The sequence below is a fragment of the Lynx canadensis genome, chromosome D2 (assembly GCF_007474595.2).
Source record: "Lynx canadensis isolate LIC74 chromosome D2, mLynCan4.pri.v2, whole genome shotgun sequence".
NCBI lineage: Eukaryota > Metazoa > Chordata > Mammalia > Carnivora > Felidae > Lynx > Lynx canadensis.
In genome coordinates this window covers 27,650,443-27,677,455 of record NC_044313.2, presented here as the reverse complement: position 1 = coordinate 27,677,455, position 27,013 = coordinate 27,650,443, and the positions used below count along the sequence as shown (strand labels likewise).

At 37.5% G+C, this 27,013-nt stretch overlaps 1 protein-coding gene across 3 annotated transcripts in view; it reads left to right on the top strand.

The window, feature by feature from the left end:
- The window catches only part of BTRC (beta-transducin repeat containing E3 ubiquitin protein ligase), a 181,696-nt gene that overhangs the window by 53,320 nt on the left and 101,363 nt on the right, over positions 1 to 27,013 (top strand). For 2 of the 3 annotated variants that reach the window (XM_030334517.1, XM_030334516.1), the window contains exon 2: positions 9,773 to 9,880. The exons of the other annotated variant lie outside the window; for it this stretch is intronic. In XM_030334517.1, coding sequence (XP_030190377.1) covers positions 9,773 to 9,880 — 108 coding nt within the window. The remainder of the gene's footprint in view (positions 1 to 9,772; positions 9,881 to 27,013) is intronic. 3 annotated transcript variants of the gene reach the window in all.

The window sequence follows — 27,013 nt, the reverse complement described above, 5'->3', positions numbered from 1 at the left end:
TTGAGACTATTCAATTATCATGCTTCTCGTGAAACTTTCAGTTTATTCTCTCTATATTATTAATAGAGTCATATATTTTTATTTTACTCAATGGCTTATTATATTAGGTATCTTTTGCCGCATACCAAATTACCACAAATTTAGTGGCTAATAATAACATGCAACACACATTTATTATCTTGCAGTTCCTTTGGGTCAGGAGCCTGGCCATGGCTGACCCAAATCCTTTGCTTCAACATCTCTCATGAGGCTGTAATCAAGGGGTAGGCCAGGGCTGAGGTCTCATTTGAAAGCGTGATTGAGGAGAGATCCACTTGCAAGCTTACATGTTTTTTGTTTTTTGTTACATGTCGTCGTTGTTTGTTTGTTTGTTTGTTTGTTGCAGAATTCCTTTCTTTAAGGGCTGTTGGACTGAGAGCCTCAATTCCTAACTGGCTGTTGGTAGGAGGCCATCCTCAGTTCTTTGCCATGTGGACTACTTGCTTCATTAATACATCCAAGCCAAGAAGGCAGTAGTGTCTGTTAGTAAGATGGAAGTTACTGTTTTATGTAACTTAGAAGGTATTAGGCTGTCCCATACTTAAGGGCATCGATAGGATTACACAAGGGTTGTGAATGCCAAGAAGTAGGGATCATTAGGGAGTATGTTACATTTTGCCTACCACAGTTATAATCCACTATTATCATTATTTTGATATCTGATTTGTCTCAAATTTATCCTGTGAGAGCATTTCATACTGGCCCCATGTCATTTTGCCATGTTTCCGTTATCCTTTGAGTACCATGAGAAAATGTTCTTTGCTCATCTTAAACTTTTTCCTGCCCGAGTCCTGGATTCAGCCATTGTTCTAAGCAGCTTGGAGAGTGATATTTAGGATCGTTAAATGTATTCATTGCTATTAGGGGGTTACAGTTAGTGAGCCTTCTCAAATGATAGAACGGGGGTGTGTTTTTGTGTACAGGTATCTCCTGCTTCATATCATTTTGCTTTTATAAAAGACCTACATTAGTACCTGTTTTCACTAACCAAAAGAAATATGAAGGAGATTCTCACTTTTATGAAAAAAGGAGACAAGTAAAAGTAGCATTCGGTATTTGTTTTGCTGTCAATTGTGGTAGAGGGAGCGTACTATTCCCTGGAGCAGTAAGAGTGGCACTGTCATGCTCCTTCTCCAAGAATTATACTCAGCATCTCAGCATCAAGCCTCCATAGCTTTATGAACATCTTTGCTTTATCTCCTTTTTTTTTTTAATTTTTTTTTAAAATTTTTTACATTTATTTATTTTTGAGAAACAGAGTGAGACAAAGCGTGAGCAGGGGACGGGCAGAGAGAGAAGGAGACACAGAATCCGAAGCAGGCTCCAGGCTCTGAGCAAGAGGTCAGCACAGAGTCTGATGCGGGGCTCGAAACCACGAACTGCGAGATCATGACCTGAGCCGAAGTCGGATGCTCAACCGACTGAGCCACCCAGGCGCCCCTTAAATTTTTTTTTTTAACGTTTATTTAACCTGAGCTGAAGTCGGACGCTTAGCCGACTGAGCCACCCAGGCGCTCCTGCTTTATCTCCTTTTATTTTGTGTGTCCATTAGCAAGATGTGCTGTGAGGTATCAGAAGATCCTAGGAGAGGTTATTTTTTTTTGGGTCTGGGAACACTAAAAATGTTTCCATATAAATTCATGGTAATTCTTTCCTTGCTTTATGCCATTTTAGCTTACGAAAGGTTTCATAGGAACACTCTACTTTTGGATAGCAGTGGAAACCTGTATCTGTAATGTGTATGTATGTACACATACATATATATCATTTACCTAGAAATTTCTCCATGTACTGTAAGCTTTGAGCTCACAATATCTTTAATTGTAGTTCAGCAACATAGCATTCATTCAGTTTTTCTTTTCTGTATCTTGTAACTTTATGAGAAGTCTTGCTTCTATCCTCAGTATTTGATCTACCCCCTTATTTGATCAATCCTCCTATATAACTCACCTCCCGTTGCTAGTAGAAGGCTCTTCATTCCCTACCTCATATTCTGTGTGGATGTTTTCCTTACTCTTTAGGTTTCTGATTATTTGCATTGGGCTCCTCTCCCATTGGGTCTGAAACACTGTTTTGGGCCACTGCCCCTCCACCCTGCTTATCCCACTGGGTCTGAAACTCAGTGTTGGGCCAATATCCCTCCACTCTCAATGAATGTCTTCTGTTCACTTTGGGAACCCTTGCTGCCCTGCCTTCCTGCCCTGCCCTGCTCCATCACATCCCTCATCATCCTGCTCCTGCCATTCTGGTCCCCCATGTGGAAGCCTTTCTCAGTCCCCTAGGGTGTGGTACCCCCTGCCAGGCCACCGTCTTGTGCATATTTTTTCCCTCACCCAGCTTGAGCTCTGAAACTGTGGCAGGCCTCTAACCCCTCAGAGACACCTTTCTCCTACTACTTGGACTCCAAAAGCCTGTATCGGGTCACTACAGCTACCACTTCTACCACTCAGCGGGATGCCCACTTAGCCTGTTCTTACTTAATGGCTGTTGAATTGAATTTTTCAAATAGGAAAGGAGACAAGGAAAGAGGAATAAAATTTTATTTAAAAAAACCTCACTAGTATTTTTACAGCAAATGCTTTTAACCTAGTGCTTATGTAGAACTCAGTGATTCCCACATCTATGTAATCTTTACACGTTTATATCCAAGCTTTCATGCTAAATTTTTACATACTAGAGGTGTATTATCATGTCAAATTAATGATTTCTGAGCTTATCTAGCTCACTTTCCTCCTGCCTTGTCCAACAGTGCTACCACCGTCCTTCTAGTCCTTCAAATTTGAAATCTTACAGTCATTTCTGACTGTACTCCTTCTTTCCTTATAGTCTGTCATTAAATCCTGTTGATTTTTCTTTTGATGTACATTTATCTTCTCCATGGCCATTACTTTGATGATTACAACAGCCTCCTGGGTGGGATTCCTTTTTAAGTGCCATTTTTATGTGGGACTATCCTAGGTACTAAAATACCTAGTTTTGAATCCCATTTTTACTGCTTGCTTGCTAGGTACCCATCAACTTTTGTTAATTTATTTAACCCCTCTGGATCTTATTTACCTTGCTAGATTGTTTTACAGGTAAGTAAGATAATGAATTGTGAAAGAGCTTTATCCAACACCAGTCTAGTAAGATCTTCCAGTCTAGTAAGATTGGTGTTAGTAAAGTAACCATTGTTATTTTATCAGTGTTTTTACTATTCCATAAGTAAAAAATGTTTCTTTCTCTGTGGTATGTAGGTGTCCATGATCTCTCACCATAAGCTCACATTTATTGAGTATCTACTATGACCAGATACTGGAGATTAAAAAGAATACATATATATATATGACTCATCTCTCTGAGGACTACAGGCTGATAGAGGAGCAAATATATAATTAAATTACATATAATAACAAGTGCTACAATAAAATTAAAGGCTGTGTCTGAAGTTTTCTAAATTTTAATTAAACTTATACAGCAGCTGTTGTCTAACACAATTTAATACATTCTTCTGTTTTTCCTGGCAGTTACTGTTTGTGTTGGTTAATTTATCTCCCTAAGATAGAGTGTAAACTACTTGAGAACAGGTCGTTGTTGTGGTGAATCTTTGGGTTTGGGTAGACAAACACATTAGGGTCTTATTTCTGTCATTGCCATGTAGTTACTGTAACTCTTCTGAACTCGAGTTTACTCTCGAGTTTAAGTGAAATATTAATAACCCTTTGACGTGGATTGTAGTCATTAAATGGTATAATGTATTTAAAGGGTCTAGCACAATTAATGCCTGATAAATTTTGGTTCTTCTCTTGTACTCCGTATGTATCCATTCTGGTAAAGAACAGTAAGTATTTGATTGACGGATTAATTTATTGATTCTATGGTCTGCGGTTCGCAATGGCTTCCCAGAACATTTTGAAATGCAAGTGACATTCATGGAATTCTGTTCTTAGTAATGATGCCAATTTATATGTTTTTTCTTTTGTACTCTTATTTTAATTTTAATTTTATCACAACCTTGTGCAATAAGGCTAGGCAGATATGACTATCCTATGTGACATGTAGAGTTTCATTTTTAAAGTGAGTGAACTAAATGGGGATTCTTAAGAGGCAATCATTGAATTTGTATAGGTAGATTCTGAATCTATTACATGGCCTATGGAATACTGTAGTTCTCTTGGCCTGACTTTTTAGTTGATATAGTAGTGAAAAGGGAATTCTTCTATTCCATGGCTTAAGGATACACAAACTCTCAATGCAGCAATCTTTTTATTGTTGATTATTATAGCTTCTATTACTCCTAGAAGTTGACCAACAGGGACCTGAGTTTAGGAGATTTTGTCATTCAGCTTTCATATAGTAAATGCTGAGGCCAGCCCTTTGCCTGCAGGGCTCTCTATCAGTGAAGAGGAACTGTGACTTTTCTCTAGGCAGCCAAGTAGGGGGAGGAGTCAAGGTTTTCAGTTTTTCTGTGAAAATGAATTTGTACTGTTGAACCTGAAGGGCACTCGGTAGTATATTCTTCTTGAAGCACTGGAGGCCCTTTGTTGCAACATTTCAATCTCTTTCTGATTCTTCCAAGTAGTAGAAAACATGTTCAAGGATTTTTTAAAATGCTGTGTCTGCTTTTCAAAAGCTGGTAAACTTACTCAGTTGGATAACAGAATTCAGTTGTAATTATTATGGCCTTCAACTTTCTTTGATTTTGCAGAGTAGAGTTAGTTGGAATGAGGTTAAATGGAGAAAGCTGAAGAGACAAACATGTGCTGTGTAGGACTGGATTTGTATAGGATGAAGGCACACGTATGATCTAAACTGTTGTATCTTTTGAGATTGCATAGGAGTAACATTTAAGGAGTAGGTCATTCACAAGCTCTTTAACAGTTAACAGAAATTAAATATTTAAATGTGAGGATGTAGTTGCTAGATTGCAGTTCTAAATTATTAGAACCTGCTTTTTTTTTTTTTTTTTAAGTTTATTTTGAGAGAGACAGAGAGAGCACAAGTGGGGAAGGGGCAGAGAGCAAAGGAGAGAGAATCCCAAGCAGGCTCTGAGCAGCCAGTCCACAGAGCCCGATGTGGAGCTCTCACTCATGAAACCCTGAGATCATGACCTGAGCCAAAATCAAGAGTCGGATGCCTCATTGACTGAGCCACCCAGATGTCTCTAGAACCTGCCTTTTTTTTTTTTTAATGTTTACTTTTGAGAGAGAGAGAGAGAGAGCGCGCGCGCGTGGGTGTGCAAGCGCAGGAGACACAGGATCTGAAGCAGGCTCCAGGCTCTGAGCTGTCAGCACAGAGCCCGACACGGGGCTCGAACTCAGGAACGGTGAGATCATGACCTGAGCCTAAGTCAGACAATTAACCAACTGAGCTACCCAGGTGCCCCACGAATCTGCTTTTTTTAATTAAAAATTTTTTTTAATTAATGTAGAGAGAAAACCTTAGAAATTTAAATATTTTGCAGCCTAAACTTCAAGTAGAAAACTATTTGTGCTCTTCGGGGTTTTAAAGGTAAGCTTTAAAGGGGATTATATATTAAACATTGAAGGACAAAAGAAGTCTTAGGTCTTTGTCAGAAATTAACCAGTCAGGATGGCCCTGAATTATATAGAATACATAAGAATAGTAACCAAAGTGACACTCCTTTCCACCTGTTACTTACTTACTTACTTCCACCTGTTACCCAAATTTCTTTTGATTTCCCCCTTCATTTAGAAAATACTCCTAAATGTGAAGATAGAAGGGAAAGAGGTAGAGTAGAAGTTACAGCCTATTCCATTAATTTTGTGATTATATTTTTTTCCCTCAATGTTTTTAAGTGGCATTTACCAGTATGGGTAAGATTAATTGTTATAATACAAACCAATTTTCAAATTGGTTTTTAAATTGAGCTATAATGTATAAAATCTTATGATAATGCTCAGATCTGACTATATGCAAGTGTAGTTTTCATACCCATACCAATTGTCTTGTAATAATGGAAAATGCATCCTCTGCGTGGTGTTTGCAAGTTAATGCTGTTTTAGAAATCATCCCAGTATATCTAGTGGCTTTTCTGGGTGTCTTTGTTTCATTATTGATTATAATTTTATTTTGAAATTTTAGTTTAAAGGGATGGGGTAAGTCCTTTCAAATTCTTAGTTAGGAATTTCGATGGAGGATAGGGATGAATGAATAAGGAAGAGTGTTAGAATGAGTAATAGTAAGGAAGTTACAATAATTAATCAAGGACATACTGCAAAAATAACCCAGGATCTAATATAAAATGAAGGAGACAAAACATTACAAAAAGAGTGCCTTAAAAACTTACCAGGGAGTGTTCACAAATACAAACAAATATGCATAGTTAATAAAAAGGAAGTGATCATGCAGATGGCTTCAGTGTGGCATAAAGCGCATGAGCCATATACCTCTTACGAAGGGAAGTAAAGCTGTCTTCCAGTGCTTACTGCTTTTTCGTTCTACCATTTCCTTTTTCCTCTACTGTATTTTCATTCGCTCTTTTTTATTCTCCCTTACTCTACCAGTTTTCTGAAATTCAGTCCCTTCTCCAGGATGAGATTTTCTTTTCTACCTGGCATACATAGAACTTTAACCAATTGCTTTATAATGTGTAGTGTCTCTCGTTAACCATGAGAGAAACTCTCAACTCTCAAAAACAAGTTTTTGGATTTTTGTGGTTTTGTTTCTTACATTAAAGATTTTAAACATAGAATAATTTAAGTTTGACAGAATGTCACTAGAATGGATTTTTGTCTCTTGTTCATTGTTCTATCCCTGGTCTCTAGAACAGTACAAAGAAAATGCTCAATAAATCTTTGTTGAATAAATGACTAAAAAATTAGACTTACAAGTTTTTTTAAAAAATTTATTTTTTTAAGTAATCTCTATGCCCAACATGGGGCTTGAACTCACAACCCTGAGATCAAGAGTTGCATGATCTTCCAACTAAGCCAGCCAGGTACCCCTAGACTTAGACATTTTTTTTAACTTTTTTTTTTTTTTAATGTTTATTTCTTTATTTTGAGAGAGAGAGAGAGAACATGAGCAGGGGAGGGACAGAGAGAGAGAGGGAGAGAAGAAATCCCAAGCAGGGCTCCACACTCAGCATCGAGCCTGACGTGGTGCTCAATCCCATGACCTTGAGATCATGACCTAAGCTGAAATCAAGATTTGGATTCTTAACCAACTGAGCCACCCAGACACCTCTGACTTAGAATTTTTTTTAAAAAATGTTTATTTTTGAGAGAGTGAGTGAGCAGCGGAGGGGCAGAGAGAGAAGGAGAGAGAGAATCTGAAGCAGGCGCTGCACTATCAGTGCAGAGCCCCGTGCGGGACTTGAATTCACGAACTGTGAGATAATGACCTAAGTTGAAATCAAGAGTTGGACACTCAACCAGTGACTGAGCCACCCAGGTGCCCCTAGACTTAGAAATTTTTCAACATCATTTATTTAAAAAAACACTTTAGCGAAGAACTTTATAACCTCTGTGGTAGAGCAGTAATATGAAAACAGCGATTCTCAGGGAGAAAGAAACTTTTTTTGTCCTGCTCCCCCTTAATCTCTTCTCCCTATTGCCTTCTGACAATATGAGAATCTCTGCTACTGAGACCTACTGAATGAGACTGCAATTAGTATAAATAGTTCTAAGGAGAGCTGAAGTAAATGGGAGATGTACATTGGTAGGGTGAAAGGGAGAAGGAAATTACAGGTTCAAAGGATGGGAGTAAGATGGATATTTGAACAAAATATCAAGTTAGTTATTAGCTAGAGTGCCAGGGCCAATTGGAAGGACAGAGAAAGTGTTAATGTAGGCAGTAGGGAAAGATCAGATCAATAGAGTGCTTGGGTTTACAGTAGATAGAGGGAGCCATTATGAATTATTGGCGAGAGTGACACGATAGTAAGGTGAACACAATTATTCTACTTAGTTGCTCTTCATAAAATGAATGGATTATAGCTTGTGGTGAAGGAACATTGGGAACAGTGAACAAAGTCAGGAGATTGTTGTAGTAGTTGAAAGCAGCGTAGCTATTTTGGTTGGTGTGTTATCCAGTGATGCCTTTAGCAGATACCCTTCTTTGAAGTCTCATGTCTCCACATTATGACCTAGGGATGGATGGAGGGAGGCAGGGCACTTAAAAAGCAATAGGCCAGTTTTCCAGTACCTACTTCTCTGCTTTCTAAATTCATGATCATGAATAAATACTTCAATTTTTCCTGGGTATCAGTCACCTTAATTGTAAAATGAGGAAATAATGACCTGAAAGCAGGATCTAGACCAGATGATTTTTTGGAGTCGTTTTCATTGCACACTTCTTATATCAGTTATAGGGAGTGTGAGCAATAAATACCATGTTTTGTTTCCTAATATTAATTCCTACAACTAGGGTATTTTAAGAATAAAAAAGTCCTGGGCACCTGGGTGACTCAGTTGGTTGGGCATCCAACTTCAGCTCAGGTCATGATCTTGCTGTTCATGAGTTCGAGCCCCACGTCAGGCTCTGTGCTGATAGCTCAGAGCCTGGAGCCTGCTTTGGATTCTGTGTCTCCCTCTCTCTCTGTCCCTCCCCTGCTCATGCTCTGTCTCCTCTCTCTCTCTTTTTGAAAATAGATAAACATTAAAAAAAAAAATAAAAAAGTCCCATGATACTAAATATTTCAAAAGTTATAATTTCAAGTTTAATATTATGTGTATTGACTGCTATATTTTAAAATATGTATTCCTGTTTTTACATATGATCAGGTGTTTAGTTTTTTTAGTACTATTAGATTGTAATAGCACCCAAGTTGATGGACCAAACCTCCGGTGGGGATACATTTAGAGAAACTTGAAGCATGTAAAAATTCTTTTAAAAGATATATTATTTTATAAGATTATAGGAGCAGTAATACTGATAGTGTTTAATTAATGTTACTAAAAATCCTTTCTGCTCTTTTTTGCTACTGAATACACTGTGTATATTTATACTCACACATATCTTTCTGTTTAGGAGGTTTTAATACCAGTAACTTTTTTGGGTTCTTTCTCTTTTTCTCTTTCTTTCTCTTTTTCCATCCTTGTCTCTCTTCCTTTGTTGTTTTCCCTTCTGTTTGAGTTGCCCCCCCCTCCTCGCCCCCCAATCCATCTGGAAAGATGAAGAGGCAGCTGCTATGGTAACTATGCATTTCGGTTAATGAATAGCAGACTAACAAGATACATAAAACATATGCAAACTGTGCAGAGTTGGTCGCTGTCAAAGCTGTGGGGGTATGATACTTTCTCTTTTCCTCCTCCCCACCTTCTAAAAAACACCAACTTTTCTCTTGTATTTTGTTTTCTAATTTACCATTCCTGATAATGAAATGCTACCATGAAGGGTTCCTTTTGCTGCTTAGTCTGTGCAGTATTTCACCCTGTGGTGAATTTATGGGAGATGGGTTGAGGTGTAGAGAGAAAAAGAATTGATTATTGGATTAAGAAGTAGATTTCCTTTGGACTCCTACGTAAAAGAACAGAGAAAAAATTTTCACTAGATATTTGTTTCTTTGATCTGTAACCTCCTTTCTTTCCCCTTGCCTTTTGGCCACTAGTGCCCCTTTTGAGGTTCTCTCTGGGGTTACAACTTGTAAGTAGTATGTTTCTTGAATATGTTTCTATCATAAAGGCCAGCTGCAACTGGAGTATTACATTCAGCCAAGCTTTGAAAATTCCTGTAATCTGTGCCATCCTGTCTCATACTGTCCCATCTCATAGTTGTCCTCTCTCTGCAGTGCTCTATGCCCAGGTCTCTGTGGCTGGGCTGCTCCAGCCTGGCGGACAGCATGCCTTCGCTGCGATGCCTGTATAACCCAGGGACTGGCGCACTCACAGCTTTCCAGGTACTTTCTCTGTCTCTGTGGGTTATTTGCGGGCATTAGTGTGTATGTCTGATTCATTAGCGTGTCCTCGTTCTTTCTTGTGCTCTACTTATGTTCACTTTCTCTCCTTCATATTGCCTGTATTTCACATCACTCAGTACTCTTTTAATTATTATTTTTTAATGTAGACCCAGACTATTCCACTCTTAAGACAATTTTATTATCGTGATTGGTTTGCCAGAATTGACATAGCACAACTTGACTGTTTTCATATCTAGTGGAAGTATGATAGTGAATTTTAAAGTAATTTCAACAAATAGTGTTTATTATGTAATGTTTGTTCTGGACCTACATAAAGCCAATTAATGTAATTGATTAATTAATTACAGCCAGTTGCCTGAACACGTTGTGTTTTTCTTATGATTACTAAAAATAAAAAGTGCTCTGTTCAGAGTGTCTCCTGGTTGCTATACAGCTATATATATATTTTGGGGTAAGATCTGTGTTTATTTATTTCTTGACTAACAAGTCTAGTTTCAAGGTGAAAAGGCCTTTTAAAGACCTTTGAGTAGAATATTTAGCTTGAAACAGTCCAGCTTGTCTTGCATGAACTGACAGATTCTAGTTCCCTTCAGCCTTTCTTAGAGAATAGCAGAACAGTTCTAGGATGTGAAAGAAATCTGTAGAGAGAATGAAAAATTTGTAGAGAAAAATGTAAGAAAGCACTTGATGCTCGTAGCTTACAAATCTGGGTACTATATATTTTCTTGGTAGAAATGTTATCTATCCACCTCAGGTATTTGCAGTTTGTGTTTAGCATTTGATAGCAATACACAACAAGTTAGCTTTTGGTTTGCTTTTAACCTTTGTAGCTCATATTCTATTTAGAAGAATTTCAAAGGCAAGCTATAAGTAAGCATCAGAATGCGTAGACTATCATCTAGTTAGAAGAGACAAAGTTAAGTGTTCCACATTTTGGACTGTGCTGACAATTGCTAGTCTTTAATGATACAATTTTAGTGGTGATAATGCTAGATATTTGTATTTGTTCTTTGCAAAATAGAATATTAAACTTCCTTTGCTTGTCTTAGGAGATACAATATAGGAAAGTGCATAGGCCTTAAAATTAGTTAAATCAGGGCTTACATACTGTCTTTGTCACTAGTATGGTCTTGAGCAAGCCATTTCACTCTAATCCTTGTGTTCCTCACCTGTAAACAGAGACTGCAGTAAAGGCATGCAGTAAATGGTTGCTGTTTTTATCATCTTCATCTTCATTATTATTAACATTACCGCTATTACTGTTAGAGAATGCTACTTTCCTATCAATTTATTTCAATATTCAATATTGTAAATTTTTTTTACTACATGTCATATTGATAAAGTTTCTGCTCTCGAGGAACTCCTGGTCTAACCTGTGGGTTTTTAATCTTGTTTGGGTTGTAATAAGTTTAGCCAAACTCCAAACTCCAAGAGAATAGTCACTGCAAGACTGCCCTCATTTCAGACACCAGTTGCAAGTTTAGGAGTCCCCTTGACCACATTCATGCTTGAGAATTCACTAAAAAGGACTCACAGAACTCACTGAAAGCTCTTAGAATTTATTACAGGGTGAGGAGACAGGTTAAAATTAACCAAAGGAAAGAGACACATAGGGCAGATTCAAGAGGGGACCAAATATAGAACTTCCTGTCATCATCTCCATGGATTCAGGAATGGCGTTACTGCCTCCTGGCCACAGTATATGACAGTACAACACAGGGTATTACCAGCTAGGGAAATTTACCCAAGTCTTTGGTGTCTACAGTTTTGTTGGGGCTCAATTACAAACTGCCTGCATGGCTGACTGTTAGTCTCTAGCCCCTCCTGTAGGTCACACTAATGCTTTTTGCCTCAGTTTCCTCTCCAGATAGGAATTGATAAAGTATGGTTCAGAGCCCCCACTCTAAATCCCATTTGTCCAATGGCCAGAAGCCACAGGAAGAAAGACACTTCTGTTAGGTAAGAAGTTCCAGAAGCCTAGATACCACTTCCCGATAGCCAAAGGAAAAGGCCATGCCTATCTTTGGTAGGGTTAATCCTTCACTACACAGGTGTTATGGACTACTTTGAGAATCTAATGAGCACTATTGACCTTGGGAAAAACTGCATATGGCACATAGGCAAAATTTTATCTAATAGTTTTGTGTATGATTATTATATTTATATTAAATCATATAACTCTCAAAGTATTAACTCCCAAACTGAAAAATCCTATCACAGAAATATAGAGGAGCTGTAAGAATACATAAAAGAGGAACTTGATCTAACCTGAGGGTGAGGGTAAGGAAAATCAGGTAATGTTTGATTGAGTTAAGGTCTAAAGGGTGAGTAGGAATTAACTAGGCAAAAGAGGGGAGGGGAACACATTTCAGGCTTAAGGAAGAGGCAATGCAAAGGCTCTGGGGACTGGTGGAGCTTGTTGCATGTAAGGCCTCTACTGAAAAAAACACTATTATTTTAGAGAATGAGGAGAATGGAGCTAGGAAAGACTGGGAAGTTTGATCATGCAGGATTTGTGGGCCAGGTTAGTCTTGATGCTAAGAAGAGCAGTAAGCTGTCGAAAGGACTTAAACACAAGTTTTGATTTCCATTTAGATGTATTAACTCTAGCTATCACAAGGATGATTTCAGTAATTGAAGAGACAGATTGTGGTCGTTTGGTTTTGGTCTGGAACTCCTTTGCATTCTAAAAAATTATTGAGGCCAGCAGAATGCTTTTGTTTATGTGGGTTATATGTACTGATAGTCACTATTTGAAATTAGAACTGAGAAAAAATTTAAGTATTAACTTATTAAAGTATCTGTAATAAATCCGTTACATGCTAGTGCAAATAATGTCTGGATTAATGAAAGGCAGCTGGATTCTCATTTCTGTTTCTGCAATTTGTTGTGTTGTGGTGTTTTGGTCGAAATATATGAAGTATCCAGCCTTATACAGATACATAGTTTAAAAAGAGAGGGGTGCTTTAATACCCTTTTCAGTTAGTAATTTCTTTATTATTTTTTTATGTTTTTTTTCTTTGTTTGTTTTTGTTTTTGACAGAGAGCGAGCAGGGGAGGAGCAGAGAGAGAGAGAGGGAAACCCAAAATCCGCAGCAGGCTCTAGGCTCTGTGCTGACTCATGGATCATGAGATCATGACCTGAGCTGAAGTCAGACGCTTTACCAACTGAGCCACCCAGGCACCCCAGTTAGTTGTAATTTCTTAAAGATGAGTTACAGTATAGAATCTGAAACGTACACACTTTTTGTGTTCTGTTACATTAAGATGCATTGGTCTCAATCTTTTCAACAAATCATGCTGGAACAATTGGACATCTATGTGCAAAATAATGAACCTCGACTGTTACATTGCACCATATATAAAAATTAACTCAAATTGGATCATAGACCTATATATAAGCTAAAATTACAAAACTAATAGGAAAAAATGAGGGAGAAAAAAGTCATTGTGACTTTGGGTTGGGCAAACACAGTGAGATACTACTGCATTATTACCACATGCCTCTTCTCACCCTGGATGTAGGGATTGGGAATTCAGTAGACCCTAGGTTTAGACCCACATCCTAGTTTAATATGAGAGATGTTGGGCTAGAAAATTCCTTGAAAGCAGAAGCAATCTTTTGTATTTATCAGTTGACCTTCACAGTGTTCTGTAGAGTGATTTTTAGTATTTGGGGGGATGATTTGAACTATATTAGACAGTGTTAAATAACATGCGATTAAAAATCGTGTAAGTTAGGGGCATCTGGGTGGCTCAGTCGGTTAAGCCTCCAACTTCAGCTCAGGTCATGATCTCACAGTTCATGAATTCGAGCCCCCTGTTGGGCTATGTGCTGACAGCTCAGAGCCTGAAGCCAGCTTCAGATTCTGTGTCTTCCTTTCTCTCTGCCCATCCCCTGTTCATTCATTCTCCCTTTCCCTCCCTCTCTCTGTCTCAAAAAATAAATAAATATTAAAAAAAATTTTTTAAAGCATATAAGTTAAAATCATCTGACTTGCACACCAAAATACCAAAAAAAATCAAATTTTCATTTTATCTAAAGCAGTCTTGAATCTCAGGTCAGGTAGGAAAGAATTCTGCAATTTACTGTCACTCTCAGGACTTTCTCTATTTGGTCTTTTTCTTTTTTGTTTTTTAAGATTTTATTTTTTAAGTAATCTCTACCCCCAACATGGAGCTGGAACTCACAACCCCGAGATGAAAACTCACATGTTATACTGACTGAGCCAGCCAGGCGTCCCTTTCTGTTAGCTCTTAATTAAAAATCAACAAATAGCTATTTAAAAAATATTTTTAGTCTCCTTGTAAGTTACCACTTCTAGAATATAATTGGAGGGATGTTGATTTAGTGATTTTGCTGGAAAAATCAGGAATAAATTGGGTGTATGGACCTTGAAGTATATTGCAGGAGTGAAATTGTGTGGCACAGGCAGAAAAGAGGTGCTTAAGAAACATTTTAGAAAAGCAGGCCAAAGGCTATTTTGTAGTGTTGTGGTTATGAGCTTGGGCCTTGGTGCCAGACTGCTTGAGACTTGTGCTTGGCTCTGTCTGTGTGTGACCTTGGGCAAGTGCTTGACCTCTCTATACCTCAGTTTTTTAAATCTGTAAAATGGGGATAATAATAGTACTTATCTCATACAGTTGTTAACATTAAATGAGTTATGTTAAGTCCTTAGAACAGTGTCTGGCACATGAATGAGTTTTATATTATTGGGAAAATGTACAGAAGAATAGGTTTGGAGACTTTCAGCAAACACTGTTTTCACCTTGTTATAAAGCAATATACTGTTCAATAAATTCTTATTTTTTTTTTCATTCCTTATGCCCAATTTTGTATCATAGGGAGCCTACTCTTGGTTCAGGTATTGATGAAAAAATTTTGCTTTTCTCAATATTACTGTAGGTGTGAATGTTTATTTTTCTTATGTCTTACATAGCAAAAATGGAAGACATGAGCTTATATACCAGTTTTATTCTATTAATTCAATAATTCTATGACAGGGTCAGTGTGCACAGATGCTCAATATTACTGGCTGACGAATTAGCAAGATGCAGGATTTAAGCCTTTTCTGTTCCTACTAGAATAAAACAATCCTAGTACATTTACATCTTTCTGGTTTGGGTTTTATTTTACTTATTTAGATTTTTATTAATGTAAAATTTACACACAAATCTGAAGTGTACTGAGTTTGACATTTATACACTTATGTAACCTCATTTTCAAGACATAGAATATTTGCATAATCTGAGAAAGTTTCTTTGTATCCCCTTCCAGTTAGTACTCATCCCCCCTATGCAATTACTGTTCTGATTTGCCACTAAGATTTTTTTTTCCTGTTCTTCAGCTTCATATAAATGCACTCATATAGCATACATTGTTTTGTGTCTTTTTTCTTTTGACCAATATGTTTTTGACATTTGTCCATTTTGTTGTTTATCAGTAATTTATTCTTTTTTATTGCTGAATATGTTCTATTATATTACTGTACCACAATTTATCTGTTTATTGATAGACATTTAGATTATTTCCATTTTTTGACTACTATGTATAAAGCTGTATACAGTTTGTACAAGTCTTTTTGTGGACATGTGTCTTTATTTCTCTTGGTAAGTGCCTAAGAATGTAATTGCTGGGTCGGGACACCTGGGTGACTCAGTTTGTTCAGTGTCCAACTTCAGCTCAGGTCATGATCTCGCGGTTCATGAGTTCAGGCCCCACATCGGGCTCACTGCTGTCAGCCTGTTAGCACAGAGCCCATTTGGGATCCTCTGTCCCCTTCTCTCTACCCCTCCCTCACCTGCGCTCTCCCAAAAATAAATAAATATTTCTAAAAAAAGAATGTAATTGCTGTGTCATAAAATAAAGCATATTTTTAACTTTAAAAGAGACAGTCAAATGGAAACAGCCCAACTGTCCATCAACTGATGAATGGATAAAGAAGATATGGTATGTATGTGTACGTATTTGTGTGTGTGTGTGTGTGTGTGTGCGCGCGTGCGTGTGCGCGCACACACACACAATGGAATATTACTCAGCCATAAAAAAAGAATGAAATCTTGCCATTTGCAATGATGTGGATGGAGCTAAAGGCTAGAGAGTATTATGCTAAGCAAACTAAGTCAGAGAAAGACAAATACCATATGATTTCACTCATGTGGAATTTAAGAAACAAACGAACAAAGCAGCAAGAAAAAAAGAGAGGCTAACCAAGAAACAGACTCTTAAGTATACAAAGAGAACAAACTGATGGTTACCAGAGGGGAAGTGGATGTGGGAGATGGGTTGAATAGGTGATGGGGATTAAGGAGTGGTGTATGGAAATGTTGAATCACCATTACATCTGAAACTAATATTACAATGTATGTTAACTAACTGGAATTTAAATTTTAAAACTTAAGAAGAGAGACAGCCAAGTATTTCTTCAAAGTGATTATCCCCGAAGGAATACTCATTTTACTAATATTGCCAAATGTGTGTAACGAAGTGAGTTGGTAATAGCTTCATGATATTTTTTTTCTTTGAAATTATGTCATTTCTTTAGTAAGTTTGAAGTACCTTCAGAGTCAAAATTCAATGACAACAGAAGAAGAAGAGCCTTGGAGTCATTATTTAGTTTGTTGGGTTATCTTCAGTAACTCATATGGAAATGGCAACATTGAGATGGTTTGATTATTAACATTTCACATCACACATTTTAAACTAGTCACAGAAAAGATTGTGAAAATATTGTTTAAATGGATTCTATGAGGACGTGGTTAATTTGAACATATTTTCATTTTCATCATTCCATTGGTTTGTCCTGGAAAGTATATGGATAATTAAGAGGATTTCTGTTGATTAACAGTGGATGTATTTCGTGGAATCGTTTGCTCATCCTCAGCAAGTGGTGATCTTATGATCTGATATTAAATGAAAATGAGCAGTAGAAAGAAAGTGCTTAAAAATAACTGAGTAATTAAGATTCTTTATTTTCTTTAGACATTGAAAGAGAAGAGAAATTGTAACATTAAGAATATAACTAGATTTATATGACCTTACAGTATTTCAGGTGTCAAGTATAGCTATGATATTTTAGGGAAATCTTGAGCTAAATGTACCATATAATATTTTAATATCAGTAACAGTCCCTTGTCAAAGGTTGAAATTGTTTGGGGTTGACTTTAGGAGAGACAGTGTATTTTATTGTTTAAGAATATTTAGAGGTCTGGGGCACGTGGGTGACTCAATTGGTTGGGTGACTGACTTCAGCTCGGGTCATGATCTCACTGTTCATGGGTTGGAGTCCCGCGTCTGGCTCTGTGCTGACAGCTGAGAGCCTGGAGCCTGCTTCGGATTCTGTGTCTTCCTCTCTCTCTCTGCCCCTTCCCCACTCGCACCCTGTCTCTCAAAAATAAATAAACGTTAAAAAAAAAAAAGAATATTTAGAGATCCACTAAATCTTACCATCTACCATGGAACATACTAGGAAAATTAAGCATTTTTCAAAATGTCCGTGTGTATGTATATGTATGTATGGAAGACTTCATTTTATAGTTGAGGTTAAATGGCAATGTGGATTATCACCCTGAATGTAAACTGACATTCAAATCTGACCAGAAAATAACACCATAAGGAAAATTTTCCCATGACAAAAATGCTTACTAGCCCTAGGTGATGGCCTCCTCCACAGCAGTGTATATGGATAATCTCAGTACAGCATAATTTCTGTATAATAAAGAATTTGGTTCTTTTTGTGCATATGTTGACATTTGACCTATGTTTATCCCAGCCATTGTCTTTGCATTAGGAGTTAGCATGTAGTGGCAAATAAAAAATGCTTTTATTTTGTGTGTTTGTGTGGCAGGGGTGGGGAGACACACATTTCCCCCTACTTATAAAACCAATTTATTGTTTGTTGTAGAACATATAAATTATTTGGTAAATATATAAACAAGAAAATATTGCCCATAATCCTTGCACTGTAAGATAATCATATGTTAGCTTCCTTCAGTTTGGAATGACCTCCATTTGTGGATATATGCACACAGGCATGTCTTGCAAATGCAGTTTAGCTTTAAAATATTTTTTATTCCATTTTATTGTAAAATTATAAAATACAAAAATTAAAATTTTAATATTGTAGAAAATACAGACAAGTAGAAATAAGAAAGGAAATGGTTTTCTTTTAATTTTTTTTTTTTTTATGTTTTATTTTTGAGAGAGAGAGAGAGAGACAATATGAGCAGGGGAGGGACAGAGAGAGGGAGACACAGAATCTGAAGACAGGCTCCAGGCTCTGAGCTAGCTGTCAGCACAGAGCAGAAAGGAAGTGAAATGTTTTTGGTTTTGTTTTTAATTTTTAAAATTTTTATTTACATCCGAATTAGTTAGCATATAGTGCAACAGTGATTTCAGGAGTAGATTTCCTTAATGCCCCTTACCCATTTAGCCCATGCCCCCTCCCCAAATCCCTCCAGTAACCCTGTTTGTTCTCCATATTTATGAGTCTCTTATGTTTTGTCCCCCTCCCTGGTTTTATATTATTTTTGCTTCCCTTTCCTTGTGTTCATCTGTTCTGTGTCTTAAAGTCCTCATATGAGTGAAGTTATATGATATTTGTCTTTCTCTGACTAATTTTGCTTAACATAATACCCTCTAGTTCCATCCATGTTCCATCTTGCAAGTGGCAAGATTTCATTCTTTTTGATTGCTGAGTAATACTCCTTTGTATATGTATACCACATCTTCTTTATCCATCCGTCCATTGATGGACATTTGGGCTCTTTCCATACTTTGGCTATTGTTGATAGTGCTGCTATAAACATTGGGGTGCATGTGCCCCTTCGAAACAGCACACCTGTGTCCCTTGGATAAATACCTAGTAGTGCAATTACTGGGTCATAGGGTAGTTCTATTTTTAGTTTTTTGAGGAATCTCCATACTGTATTCCAGAGAAGCTGCACCAGTTTGCATTCCCACCAGCAGGGCAAAAGAGATCTTTCTCCGCATCCTCGCCAACATCTGTTGTTGCCTGAGTTGTTAATGTTAGCCATTCTGACAGGTGTGAGGTGGTATCTCATTGTGGTTTTGATTTTTATTTCCCTGATGATGAGTGAGGTTGAGCATTTTTTCATGTGCCGGTCAGCCATCTGGATATCTTTTTTGGAGAAGTGTACTATTCATGTCTTTTGCCCATTTCTTTACTAGATTATTTGTTTTTTGGGTGTTGAGTTTGATAAGTTCTTCATAGATTTTGGATACTAACCCTTTATGTGATATGTCGTTTGCAAATATCTTCTCCCATTCTGTTGGTTGCCTCTTAATTTTGCTGATTGTTTCCTTCACTCTGCAGAAGCTTTTTATTTTGATGAGGTCCCAATAGTTCATTTTTGCTTTTGTTTCCCTTGCCTCCAGAGACATGTTGAGTAAGAAGTTGCTGCGGCCAAGATCAAAGAGGTTTTTGCCTGCTTTTTCCTTGAGAATTTTGATGGCTTCTGGTCTTATATTTAGGTCTTTCATCCATTTTGAGTTTATTTTTGTGTGTGGTGTAAGAAAGTGGTCGAGGTTCATTTTTCTGCTTATCGCTGTCCAGTTTTCCCAGCACCACTTGCTGAAGAGACTGTCTTTATTCCATTGGATATTCTTTCCTGCTTTGTCAAAGATTAGTTGGCCATAGGTTTGTGGGTCTATTTCTGGGTTCTCTATTCTATTTCATTGGTTTGAGTGTCTGTTTTTGTGCCACAGAAAAGAAATGTTTTTGTTTTTTTTTTTTTTCAACATTTATTTATTTTTGGGACAGAGAGAGACAGAGCATGAACGGGGGAGGGGCAGAGAGAGAGGGAGACACAGAATCGGAAACAGGCTCCAGGCTCTGAGCCATCAGCCCAGAGCCCGACGCGGGGCTCGAACTCACGGACCGCGAGATCGTGACCTGGCTGAAGTCGGACGCTTAACCGACTGCGCCACCCAGGCACCCCAAAAGAAATGTTTTAAGTGTCCTTGTGGATATTACCACTTTATTGAAACTAATACTTTCCAGATTTTAACTATGATGTCATATTCTTGTTCAAATTCTACATTTATCAGCTGGTTACATTGATTTTGGTCAGTTTTTATCTCATGGCCAGTTGCTTACATGTTTGTAAGTTGAACGTAGTTTGAAGTTGGCTTAATAGATTGGCTTGCCACCACTTTCCTCTCATGTAATTCTTAGCCATTTCAAATTTACAGTTCTCCAAAAGTGCTATGTTCTCTTATATATATCTGTGTCTTTGCGTGTTCTGTTCTACCTGGAGAACCCTACAGAAAACACCTGTCCTCCCTAACTAACTCCTACCTCCCACGTTTATCTACCTGACTACTTACTAATCTTCATGATTCAACTCAAGTAGTTTTACCTCTAGGATAAAGGTCCTCACTGATCTTTTCACCCTCCCCCTTAATCTCGTTGGAGCATCTGTACCCAGGGCATACAATGGATACCTCTGTCATAGCACTGATAAGCTTTTGCAGTTGTTCCCTCACTAGACTGAGTTTCTTGAGAGTAGGATTATGTTCATTTCATATTTTCAATGTCAAGTACAGTGCTTGATACAAAGTATGTGCTTTAGGATTTTTTGCGGAACAAATGACTTAAATAATTTGAAGAAAACTATCAAATAACATATATAAAGTGGGAGAAGTGAAAGCATTGAATTGCCAGTGGTACCTACACATACATACACACACACTACTGTTGTGCATTCAGAAAGAAGTCATGATAATTAAACATTTCAAAGACCACACATTTACATGGAAAAAAGGAAAACACGCTGAATCTGATTTATGGGTAGTCTTCAAATTTTATACATTTGGCTTTCATACAACTCACACTATGATGATCCCCTCTGAATTGGATTTTGTATGCTGAATTTGGACTCTTGTTGATGAACAAATGCACATTTCCAGCTATTAAATAGTGGCACTGCCAATGCCAGCCAGTAAACAGTTTGGTTTCGATGATTCAACATCTTTATCAACACAGCAGTGTATGTTTGAACAATTATTTGACTATTTTATTGCATTTTATCCTTATTTTATGAAGAATAGACACTGAGAAAATTAAAATAATGATAGTAGTGATAAACAACAGTCTAGAGAAGGTAGAATTCATCAAGCATACTGAAAGTGACCCTTCAGGCTTGATGAGGCACAAAATTAAAGTACATGTGCAAGATGTTGGAAATATATTATTGAAGATCATTTCTTAAAAATAAAGTATAATTATAGATTTTAAAACATTTTAGCTAACATTGGAATTTACTGTTCAGCTTCTACCCTTTTCAAAGTCTGTATGAATTTCACTAAGAAAAGGAGAGATGAACTGGGTTTGCTGCATTTTACTCTATCCTGGAAATAGGTTTTCTTGGAGGAATCATTAGGACTGATTTGTCTTTTTAAAAAAATTTTGTTTTTTAATTTATTTTTGAGAGAGAGAGAGAGAAAGGAAGGGCGGGAGGGAGAGGTAGAGAGGGAGGGAGACACAGAATCCCAAACAGGCTCCAGGCTCTGAGCTGTCAGCACAGAGCTCGACGCGGGGCTCGAACTCACTCACAGACCGTGAGCTCTTGACCTGAGCTGAAGTCAGATGCTTAACCGACTGAGCCAGCCAGGTGCCCATGGATCGATTTGTCTTTTAAGATGCCCACTTTGGTTATTTAAATACTCCAGTTATTTCAAGTTTTGTTATAATAGATTCCTCCATTGCTGAGTATTTTGACATGCCTGTGATGCTGGTAATGTTCATTTACAGGCTAATGTGCAAAATTATCTAATGTTTAGAGTAAACCAAATCAAAATCATTTTATTGTGAGACAATCATTTCCTTTAAAAAATTTTTTTCCCTAATGGTTCTGAAAAATTAAACTCTTCATAAAGTGGGCTTACCCTTTGTGTTAAATAATGTTGGATTTTCCCTAATTGCTCTAAATTCAACATGACCTCTAATGGCAGAAGGGAGAGTACAGGTACGCCAAGGGGCCTGGGGTTGCCTCAGTGTAAGAAGCACAGACTGGAGGAAGGAATTGATAAAACCTTTAAGGGTGATGGGAGCCTCTGTGGATGTACTGTCCTTATCAGACAAATTCTTGCTATGGGCAGTTAAGACTCACCTGTATCCTCTGAAGAAGTATGTATTACTTTCTTTATATTCCAAGATTACCTTCTTGTTATTCTCTTTTTTGTGCTGAGTAGAGGCCAGAGTATCACAGGAGTTCTTTCTCTGTTCTTCAGGAATCATTGTTGGTTGTTTTTTGACTGCCACGGCTATTTGTACCTTCTTTCACTATTCTGCTTTATGTGGTAGTGTTTTATTGTCTTGCTGTCCTTCCTTGTGTTAGTTTCTAGACTTGGTATTTTATGTGGACTGTCAAGATATGCAGTCTTGGTACATAGGCAGCATTCAGGAAACTTTTTTTGTCATTTTTCATGAAGAGAGAAACCCAGGTTATTTATGACAGCCTCATGGTGGGGGGTGGAGGGGGGACCCATCTCTTTACTTGTTTAGCTGCATAGGCCTCTAAGAATTGCAATACTTTACTATTGGGAGGTGATACCCATGAGTTTTGTTTTTCCTGAGAGTGATGTTGAGTAGCTTTGAGATTTTCTATATTCTCTGTCCCAGCCCTCTGGAGACCAAGTCTGTTCTATTTTGAAATAGTTATTTGGGTCTAGGATGTAGTACATCATTATGGAACAGCATGTTGCAGCGTACCTTCCCCTGTTGGGTTATCTGTCATCCGCCTTTTAAAGTTCTCAGGTGTACCATTCAAATCCTTAAGACCTTTGTTGCAAACCTAGTATCTGTGTCTTGATATGAATTAAATTGGAATTTTGTGTCCTGTAAAACTGACATTAAAAAAGAGTATATCCATTTTCTTATATGATCCTTCAGCAAAAAGTTCAGGTCTTAGCCTGATTTGGTTTAATTTTTTTGTGTTAGAGGTCATAAACAGAAAGGAAAAGAGTAAAGAGATAAGTACTTGTTTTGTTTTCATGTTTCACACACACATGAATATAGAGAGAGCACTATTTCCAACTAGTAAATATAAAGCTTTCATATAGCATGGAAAGTTTTATATTTGAATGAAAACACATGATCAGTTTTACTAAAAAATAGTTGCTATTGTTCATTGCAATTTCTACCCTTTGCATGAGCCGTGTTTTTTGGGGGGAGTGCCTGTTTCTTAACATGTAATAAAACGTAAGGGAAATTTCTGGTATAATATTTGTATATTTCTCCTAGATTTTTAAATTGGCAGGTCATTAATTTTTTTAAGCATTTCAGTTGCAGCATAGTGCAGTCCTTTGGGGGGAATTGGTAAAATGAGGATAAAATGGGTACAGGATTCCAACAGCTTGAAAATAACACAGTATTTGACCAAAATCTCTTTTGTATTCCCTATTCTGGTTCTATTCCAGTAGTCCTGGAAATGTGCCTATGGACTATTTACAGTGAGATTATAAAACTGAATCATGATTTTGGCGAATAGAAGCCAGAGCATGTGGCTCCGGCACCCCAGCTGGCAGTAAGCTCTCCCTAGGTTTATGAATGTAGTTAGATGGCCCCCAACTGTTTACAAGACAGCAGAGGTGAGGTCTTTGATTGACAAGTCAGAAATGCATTATATCATTCTCTCTGCCAGTCTCTGGTTCATGCTGTTAAAAATGTCAGCCTCCAAGTTTGAATGGCAGCCTGAGGGCCTTAGAAGCTTTTTGTTTTCTGAGATGGAAACACAAATTGGATGTGTGCCTGAGCGCTTCATCCTGGGCTGTAATTTCATCTTTTAGCTAAGAACCACAAGGTACACGAGCAAAGCACCCTGTAAACAATAATACTGTGGAAAAAAAAATAAACAAGGTCGTGTTTCTGGTACGTTGATCCGATGGTGTCCTGACCTCTATCACGTTGAACATCTCCACTCTGATTGCTGTTCCCTTTGGCATTACAATGAGAGAAAGAGAGACTGACATAGGAGGAAAAGATTTAAAGTTGCAGTGTCGTTGCACATTCCTTGTATTGGCTATGAAATATTGAACTGTCAGAACGTGACACTTGGTTTTTTAAGCAACCTTTCTTGTTTGAGGTGTTTGCAGTTCATTCCTTTCTCCCCCATTTGTCTGCTCTCATTGATAGGGTTGGAGGTGGTTGCCTTAAATGCATGAAAAGGGACAATGTTAAAGAGAAGTGGTGCTGATGGAGCCAAATAAACAACACTGGAATAGAAGTGCCGCCTGTGAGGCATGGGCAAAAGCAGACTAAAGTTGGGTTAGCTCATTAATCTGGGGGTTTATGGAACACTGCATAAGGAAGTTTAGGAAGAATTGGTTTAGGTCTTGGTTCTATCTTTTTGGAGGCAGGAGGTTGGGAAGGCAGTAGTGGGTAAAGATAAGAGATGGGATAACATGGTTTGTTAAACTGATAGCCAACTACATAACAGTATTGTCAGTGAAGTCAGAATTAACGCAGCTATGTTATTTATTGCTCTAATTATCCACTGTCTTTAGGAAGTGGTTCATTATGAAAGGCTTAGAAGTTCAGTAAGAAAAATAGCGTTTTTTAATGTGCAAAATTCATATTTATTGTAAGGTTGATGATGACTAGGTCATATGGAAAGAACCATTATGTTTGTATTAGTACAACTTAATGGCACATGAATAGAAAATCTTGGTTGCAAAAGCCAAACCATAGTTTTCTTGGTAAATATTTTCTAGTTGTAGAATGTGTTTTCTATTGCTATTTGTTTTAAGATGCTATTTGTTTATCTTAAAACAACAAATATTTTTTTTTAAAATTTTCTTCTTAAGAAAACAGCACTGTTAATAGATGTGTGCTGTTATCTTAATCCATTTTGGGGCATAGACCTTACCAGTAAAGTTTGAAGTGAGAATGATATTTTGTAATTCTTCTGGAGAATGAAAAAGTAGGAGTTTGTGTTGAAAGTACTTGAATTAACACTATTGGGGTGTGTGTGTGTGTGTGTGTGTGTGTGTGTGTGTGTGTGTGTGTTTTAACATTATCGATGGTTTTAAAGGACATTTGTTTCGCTTAGCTCTCTCCATCTACAAATGTGAAAGGCAGGAGAGCTGCTCTCTATCACGAATACATAGTGAAATGCACTGGAAAAATGGTGGTAATCATTTTGGACATTTCTTAATTCCCTCCTTTGAGGTCATGCTGGAAAGAGAGGAGATAATAATTGTAAAATAACGTCCTGCTCTCCTGTACCCAGAATTATGTTTTCACTTACAAAATACAGCGCAAGACCAAAGGGAGAAACATTGAGAATTAATTACTGTTGTTTTAAGTATTGCTCTCTATTTTTAAAGCATAAATATTGATGTAGATATGCATTTCAGCTGTGATGTGAGAACCCACTCTCTTGACTCAGTTGGGACGGGGGGTTTCAAAAATCATTCTCACAGAAATTGATTTCTCATTGTCTGATTTCTTGAGGATGAATAAAAACAAACCATTCTGTTCAATGTGGGAAGAATAAGAGTTATGCAAGCGCTTATCAAAGAAATAAGGCTATAAATATGTACATTTATGAAATCTCCTAAATCTTAACACAGAGAAAGTGTGCAGAATTTCCTCTCTTGTTATATTATTAGTGCATCAATTACTGTGAAAATGCCTCCGCCCATGGGCTTTTAAACAGTCACACCTCCATGATAATGATTAGCCTTACTACCTAAAGTCCAGGCTTGCCTCATGAGCAAAAATCAGTGTATTCATGGAATCTTAGAATTTCAGAATTGGGAGGGACATAGATGGACATTTTGTCACATAGAGGAATCCTTTATGAAATGTTTGTCACGGGGTCATGTAATCTCTGCTTGATCACAGCCGTTATTGGCAAGCTGGACTTGTTGAGGCATCTTGTTTTCTTCTTCACTGTTGGTTCTATAAGAAGGGGGTTCCCTCAAGAAGGAGTCAAACTTTTTGTTCACCTAGTGATTAGAAGTCTACCTTTCATAGTAATATAAAGGAATTATTTTCATGTTTGTATATTTGTGTTTGAGGATGGCTATCATGTTGCTTATATTTTCCGTTCCCAGGGTGAATATTCTTGGTTCTGTTAGGGTTTCTTTGGAAAATATCAGTATTCATACCTGTCATTTTCATAACCTCCTTTTTTGGTGGAGGGCGTTATCATTCTGGTTGTCTTTCCTTGTAAGTGCATTCCACCTTGACAGTGTCCTCATTACAATGTGGCATGCATAACTGGAGGTAGTGCTGCAAAAGTGTGTAATAGTGTAGTATACAGTGAAACATCTTGTTTTGAACGTGAAATTCAGAGTATGTAATTTAATTATTGCCGCCTAAAACTGAAATACTTCTGTAGAGGAGGGGATAGAAAAATCTCTAGGAACTTAGCCTGGGTTTGTTTCCTCACCTTTTCTTTGAAGCCAGAAAAGCGTGTGTAAGCACTTTGACAAATGACATAATGTAGTGGCATATCTGAGTGGTACAGGTATTTTAAACCTACTCCAGTTCCTGAAGATGGTGAACATCTGCTTAGAGGTATTGTAGAGCTCCACAATGCACTAATTGAATTACTCTTTTCTGGAGTTGCCGACTGCACTAATTGAATTAGAATCTGTGTGTGTGTGTGTGTGTGTGTGTGTGTGTGTGTGTGTGTAGTGTGTGTGTAACTGAGATAGTTCTAGTCTTACCGGGAGAGACTGTGGGAGATATGACTGATGGTGTGTACTGTGCTGCTATCTAATGGCAGCCTATGGAACTACTCCATGGTCTCCTGGGAAGAGAGAACACAGTCTTCTGATCTGGTGTGACCTCAGTCTAACCCCGTCCTGTTTAGTTCAAAAGGTCTCAGGATGTATTTTTGTAATTCTAAATCTAAGAAGGAAGAATGTGATTAATTTCTCCATTAAAAATTAAGATAGGTTTTATTAGGCATACAATTTTTTTATGAAGTATTAAGTTGTAAATATTCAATTAAATTTAAGACTTCTCATCTCTAATTTAATGGGTGAAAACAGTTGCAAATGTACTGAGTCAGTGGATCATGTTCCTATTTTGCCTTCCATATGACACAAAAGAATTACCTTTTTGAAATGTCTTCGCA